Genomic DNA, 7,103 nt, shown 5'->3' with positions numbered 1-7,103 from the left:
TTATGAATTATTAACATTAATTAATTCTAATAAAATATAATTAATTAACATTAATTAATAATAATTAATTTATAAACTTTGATTAATTAAAAATAATCATTGTAATTAATATTACTTAATTAATATAATTATAATTAAATGTGTATTATATTATTAAAATAACTAATAAACCAAAATCCTCTCCCTCTCCACTCTCTCTGTTCGGCAGAGACATGGGATTTGGCCGAAGAAGAGAAAGGGAGAAAGTTACCTTCACAGCTGACGAGCTCCTGTTCTTGCTTCCGATCCACACAGGAAGGGAACGTCGTCTGAGGGAGCGAAGTCGAATTGCCGTGAAGGGGCCGAAGAAGTCGCGTGAAAGGGAGAAAGTTAACGTCACAGCGAGCGACTCCCGTCGCTGGTTCCGATCAAAAGGTCGGAACCTTCGATCCGACAGGGAAGGGACGTCGGAGATGGGGGGAAGGAGCTCGGCACCGGCACAGGGAGGAATCGGGTAAGGCTCTCTCTCTCTCTCTCTGTGCGAATTGAAGGGAGGCGGAGGTTGGGGCTTCCGATCGGCTTTAGGTAGGGAAGATCGGAGGGAAGCAACGACGGGAGCTCTGCGATAGGGAAGGAGAGCGGAACGAGCAGTGAACGAAGGCCTTGGCTTCGTTCGGTATTTAAAGACGCTGAGGGCGTTCGATCGAGGCGACGATGCAGGATTTACGTAGGAATCACGGGATGCGACTCAAATGGCGCCGCGTACACAGGGATTCAACGGGATTTGAGCGGAATTTGCGGGATGGTCATTACAGGTAAGCAATTTTTTTAAACCTCTTTTCTTTTGTATCTTTTGGATAACACAGAGAGGTCAACAACAGTCTAACCACCCCTCTGATGAATGTTGCTGCCACTATCATTGCGTGTAAGGGTGTTGTAAGGGAATGAAGAGCATATTTGCTCAACCTATCAACCACCATTAGAATCACTGTAAACCCCTCATATCGGGATAACCCATCTATGAAATTCATGCTGACCTCCTCCCACACACTGTTTGGAAGAGCCAGGAGTTGAAGTAATCATTCTAGAGCCATAATCATATATTTTATTCTTTGGCATATCTCACACTTAAACTCTATCTCATCCATATTCCTATGCATACCCTTCCAATATAATTATGCTGCCTGTCTCTTTTATGTCTTATGCACACCAAAATGGCTGCCAATAGTGCTCCCATGGAACTCCTGTAATAGGTGGGAAATATGAACTAAGGTTAGTGGCAGTACAAACCTCCTCTGGTACAATAGCCTCTCTCCTTCTAGAGAGTAACCAGGGTGGATACTCTCATTCTTCAGTAGATTCGCCCTAATCCCCCTCAACCTCTTATTTTGCACGCTCTCCTCTTTAATAGCCCCCCAATCCAGCATCAACAGTACTGAAATGGCTAACTCTTGGAACTACCTCATGCATTTAGATAATACATCTGCCACCTTGTTCTCTAACTATGGCCTATACTGGTTCTCAAAGTCATAGCCCAACAGCTACAACCACCTCTTATGCTCCCTGGTCACCATCCTCTGCTCTAGCAAGTACTTCAAGCTCTGCTGGTCTAACCTGACGATGAAATGTCAGCCCAACAAGTAAGGCTGCCACTTCTGAATAGCCAATTCAATGGCCATCAATTCCTTCTCATAAATTGAATTCAGCCTAGCTTTGGTTGTTAATACCTGGTTGAAGTAGCTATGGATCTACGATTTTACATGAGCAATGCCCCTAATCCATATCCCGAGATATCAGTCTCTACCATGAACATTTGGTTGAAATTGGGTAGGGCTAGCACCGGGACCGTGGTCACGACTATCTTAAATCTCTCAAAGGTCTGAGTGGCTGCCTCTCCCCACAAAAAACTCTCCTTTAGCTGTTTTGTCAGAGGCCAAGCTATGTTGTTGTATCCCATCACAAATCTCCTCTACCCAGTCAATCCTAGGAAGCCCCTCAGCTCATTCAGGTTCCTAGGCAGAGCTCATTTCAACATTGTCTCAATCTTGGCCTGATCAACGACCACCTCTTCCTGGAATATCACGTGCCCCAAGTACTTCACACTATTATGTGCAAAACAATAATTCTTCATATTGGCTCTCAGCTGATGCTCCAATAACACCTTTAAGATCACCCTTAAATGCTTCAGATGCTCCTCACTGGAATTGTTGTACACCAGGATGTGATCAAAGAAAACTAGAATAAATTTCCTGAGGAAAGGTCGGAACTTCTTGTTTGTGAGGGATTATAAGGTAGCAGGGGCGTTGGTGAGATCAAACAGCATCACTAAGAACTCATAGTGTCCCCTGTGTGTCCCGAAAGCTGTCTTCAAAGCATCCTCCTCTCTCATCCGGATCTGATGGTACTCGAACTTCAAGTCCACCTCGTTAATATCGCCGCTCCATAATACTCATCTATCATTGGAATAGGAAACATGTCTGACACAGTCTCCTTATTCAGGGCCCGATAGTTCACACAAAATCTCCAACTTCCAGCATTCTTCTTGACTAGTAGAAAAAGAGCTCATGTTTGGCTTAATGATTCCTGCCTCCAACATCTTCCAGATTAGCTTTTCAATCTCATCTTTCTCAATATGGGGATAGTGGTAAGGCTTGACACTGACCAGTGATACCCCCTCCCTCGGCATGTTGGCGTGCTCCTGTACCCTAAGTGGTGGCAACCTCTAAGGTGGCTAAAAAATCTCATTGAGCTGCTGTATAACCGGCCGTACTGAAAGAGAAATGCTGCCCCCCACCTTCCTCTCCTTTGATCCCCCTCCAAACTTTGTAGCTCCCTCAGAAATCCTCCTCCCACCTCTTGTATGTCCCTTACCATAATTTTTAGAGACACTATGGCTTTGGAGAGCCATGCATCTCCTCTAATCATCATCCTCTCCCTTCCACCATCAGCTCCATTGTCAGCATCCCCCAAGGTATGCATCCATCTCATCCCTAGGGTGACATCAGTGTTCCTCAGTTCCAATGGGAGAAAATCCTCTCTCACCTGAATCCTCTGTATAGTCGGGACCACTCCCCTACACACTCCTTTATCTGTCTCCATCTTCTCAGCCCCCATCATCACCCTATAACACTCTGTGTCCACCAACTTCATCCCCAATTGGTCTACGTTCTGGTTGAAGATGAAATTATGGTAGCCCCACTGTCTATCGGCACCACTACCTTTTTGTCTGTTATTTCTCCTCTCATCGTCATAGTGTGATTCAAAGTGAATCTCACCAGTGAGTTTAAGGAGACCTCTATCATGTCTAAATGCAGCTTTTCCTTATCGGCCTATGCCTCACGCCCACCTCCCTCAGCTTTCTCATCATCATAGACAGTGAGAACATGAAGAGTTTTGTTTTTACACTTATGCCCATGCATGTACTTCTCATCACATCTAAAACATAACCCTTTTGCCTGTTTATCCTACACCTTGACTTCTGCGAGTCGCTTGAAGTTGCCTCCCAGGCAAATTCCATTGCTCTTCTCCCTAGGAGTTTATCTCTAAAAGGATATTATCTGGGTTCTAGTTGCTAAAGTTGTAGAGGTACTCCTGTAGGACCCTCTCATGATGGTTCTTCTGATGGCCTTCTCCCTCCTATATTTTTCTTCCACTCTCTCAGCAAAGCTCCATCATCTCTCTCAGCCCCCTAGGTCTTAGTATCCTAAGCTCTGCCCGTATACCCTCCCTAAGCACCTTCATCAAATTCCTCTCCAATCCTTCCTCAGATATTCCCCTCAGGCTCCCCGACAACAGCTTAAACTTCTCCCGGTACTCCATAATTGTACCTTCTGAGTTATAGCATAGAACTGTTTGTGGAGGTCTCCTTCCGGAATAGCTCGAAAACGTTCCAACAAGCACCCCTTAAATTCTCCCCATGAGTAGATCAGCTACCTAGCCTCCCTCCAGTGGAACCAGGCTAGGGCTTTCCATTCCAAACATAGACCCGCTGCCATGAGTTTTTCCCCTTCAGTCAGTCTAGTGATAGCAAAGTAACATTCCACCCGGTGCACCCAACCCTGAGCATCTTCCCCTTCAAAGACCGACATCTTCAGCTCCCTCGATCTCGCATCCATACCCCAATAGTTTCTTCTTCCGTTGGTTCCTTCCGTGTAGTAGTAGTGTGATTCCCTTCCTTCCTCCCTTAGTTGAATTGGACCCCATGGCTCCCCCAACCATGCCCTTCTCCATTCCACCTCTCACCATGCCTGGGTAGTCTCACAAAAGGTTCGACGTCCCTCCTCCTTGCTTTCCTCCCATTGGAATACCTTGATACACCCACCAACGGAGCCTCATGTGGGGGTCCTTGCTAGAAAACACGCTCCAATTCCGCCCGACTTCCAAGTGATGTCAGAATTATGCCCGACTTCCAAGTGACGCTGGAATTCTGCCCGACTTTCCAGTGACGTCGGAACTCTGCCCGATCTCCAAATGACTATGGAGTTTTGCCAGAATACCATCTAACGCCAGGGTTCTCCCCGGCCGCCAACTGAATTCAGACTTCTACCCAACGACAGACCTCCACTCGTTGCCAAATTTCTACCTGACACTGGATTTCTGCCAGTTGTCGGGTTTTCACCTGATTACTATCAAATGTGGGTTTTCTATACATATCTGAACTTCTACCTGACGCTGTCATTCTGATCTCCGCCATCAAATAACTGTCATTCTGACTTACGTCGTCCACCGACTACAGTCCTTCAGACCAAACAAACATATCAGAAATGATTCTTTGTATTATCATCATGTAATGTACTCTATAAGATGTACATTAAGTGGCATTCCCCCAAGGTAGGGCCTAATTTGTAATCACTTGCAATACTAGTGGATTCATTCAAACTGGGTTAGACCTCGTGATTTTTCCCCATTTTCAGGGGTTTTCCACGTAAAAATCTTGGTGTCTCATAAATGCTACACCCTCTCTCTCTCTTTATCTGCTTGTGTGCTGGATTTTGTACAACGCTAAGACGTTAAACTTTATTTTTCTCTACCATCTCGAATACTCCAGGACGCAACAAGAGTTATGGAGCATAGGTTGCGAATGACACTAATGGTTCTCAAAATCAATTTGGATTCATGTATGGTAGGTCTACTATGGAAGCTATACATTTATTGAGAGGTTTGATGGAGAAATATAGAGAGACTAAGGAGGATCTACATATCATTTTTATTGATTTAGGAAATCATATAATAAAGTTTCAAGAGAAGTGCTATGGAGAGTTTTACATAGGAAAGAGATTAATAATGTTTATATTCAAGTCATTAAGGATATGTATGCAAGAGATGTTACTTGTTTTCAAACACAAGGTCTTTTGAGCAAGTCTTTTTTTTTATTTTAGTTGGATTGCATCAAGGATTAGCCTTAAGCCCATATCTTTTTCCTTTAGTCATGGATGTTCTCACTAGGCATTTGTCAGAGGTTGTACCCTGGTGTATGCTTTTTGTTGATGATAGTCTTTTTGTAGATAAAACTAGATAGGGAGTTGAAGGTAAACTTGAATTATGGAAGTCAACCTTAGATTCTAAAAGCTTTCATTTGAGTAGATCTAAAATTGAATATATGGTGTAATTTTAGTAATAATAGATCTAGTGGGGGGATTGTGACTTTGAGCGATCAATTCATTAATAAGAGTACACATTTTAGATATCTTGGGTCTATTTTTCAAAGTAATAGTGAAATAGATGTGGATATTATTAGTAGAATTCAAGTTGGATGGTTGAAGTGGAGGAATGAATCGGGCTTGTTGTGTGATAGAAAAGTCCTTCTCAAACTCAAGGGAAATTCTATAAGATGGTAGTGAGACTTGCAATGTTTTATGATGTAGAATGTTGGCCATTAAAAAAGAATCATAATATTAAGTTAGGTATTGCAGAGCTGAGGATGCTCAGGTGGATGAGTGGCTTTACTCTTAGAGACAGGATACGAAATGAGTATATGCGTGAAAGGTTGGAGTAGCTCCAGTGGATGATAAGATTCGAGAGAGTCGCTTTAAATGGTTTGGTCACATAAAACGGCGGCCTTCTGATGACCTAGTTAGGAAAGTAGATGTATTACATTTGACTTATGTTAAGAAAGGTAGAGGTAGACCTAAAATGACTTGGTTAGAAAATATTAGAAATGACATTTCTTTATTAGATTTAGATGAAAATTTGGCTCTTAACGGGGCACAATGGAGAAAAAAGATTCATGTAGCCGAACCCACATAGTGGGATAAAGATTTGTTGTTGTTGTTGTTGTGGATAGTACTCCTTTTAGAATTTGTGGTATGAAGATGTATTATATACCTACATAATAACTTAGTGATAGCAAACCTTATATAAATTGGTAAAAAAATGTGATGCATGATGTGGGTTTCCTCATGCTGTTCTTATATATTATTGAGGCTGTGGTTTTCTGCTGAAATTTCATAGAGAAAAGACCAGCAATCTCATGGCAACCCAGAATAAGCTTCAGTCCTCTTTTTTTTCCCTTGTTTTTTCAACCTATCTTCTATTCCTTCCTCTTTAACAGGTACCTGGAAAACAAAGAGCCAGAAGCACAAAAGTAGCTGTGGCCTGTGGGCGATCTCCTTCTGTCACCGTTTGATGTAAGGAATAAATATAAATTTCTTCCTTTATTTGCTCCCTCCCATTCGATGCGTGTTCATGTGAATCTTTGCTTTCGAATTCATAATTTGATACCGTTACGTTTGAGTTCAAATGGTGGCTTTGAGCAAGCAATTTCTTAAACGCAGAACTTGAAATCACTTTTTATTAGGTAATTTATTGGAGAGATTATTATGTGCGGAGTTCGGGAATAGAGAACCGTTCGGTTTTGTGACTGTGAACTATAAAAGCACAGTTACTGTTCAACACTATCTTTTCTTGTTCACCCTTGAGCTTTTAATGTTCACAGTCACAAAACCGAACGGTTCTTTGTGACGGGACTCCGCACGCAATAATCTCTCAATTGATTGACATCTTTTGTATTCAAATTTACTTATCTTTATGCCTTTGGAGTACATGAAAGTGTGAAACTGTTTGACACAAGTGCACATAAACGTCTATATATAACGTGAAAAATACAATTATGGATCATGTGTAAG

General features: G+C 42.3%; 1 protein-coding gene across 1 annotated transcript in view; it reads left to right on the top strand.

The window, feature by feature from the left end:
* LOC110093849 (mitochondrial pyruvate carrier 1) overlaps nt 1-6,747 on the top strand; it is a 30,217-nt gene extending 23,470 nt beyond the window's left edge. Inside the window, exon 5 of the mRNA XM_020818869.2 lies at nt 6,530-6,747. Coding sequence (XP_020674528.1) covers nt 6,530-6,566 — 37 coding nt within the window. The 3' untranslated portion in view covers nt 6,567-6,747. The remainder of the gene's footprint in view (nt 1-6,529) is intronic.
* Nucleotides 6,748-7,103: the final 356 nt, after the last annotated feature.

Source organism: Dendrobium catenatum, unplaced genomic scaffold, assembly GCF_001605985.2.
Source record: "Dendrobium catenatum unplaced genomic scaffold, ASM160598v2 fragScaff_scaffold_742, whole genome shotgun sequence".
Lineage (NCBI taxonomy): Eukaryota > Viridiplantae > Streptophyta > Magnoliopsida > Asparagales > Orchidaceae > Dendrobium > Dendrobium catenatum.
The sequence above is the reverse complement of the archived record's forward strand: the minus strand, read 5'-3'. Positions and strand labels throughout refer to the sequence as shown.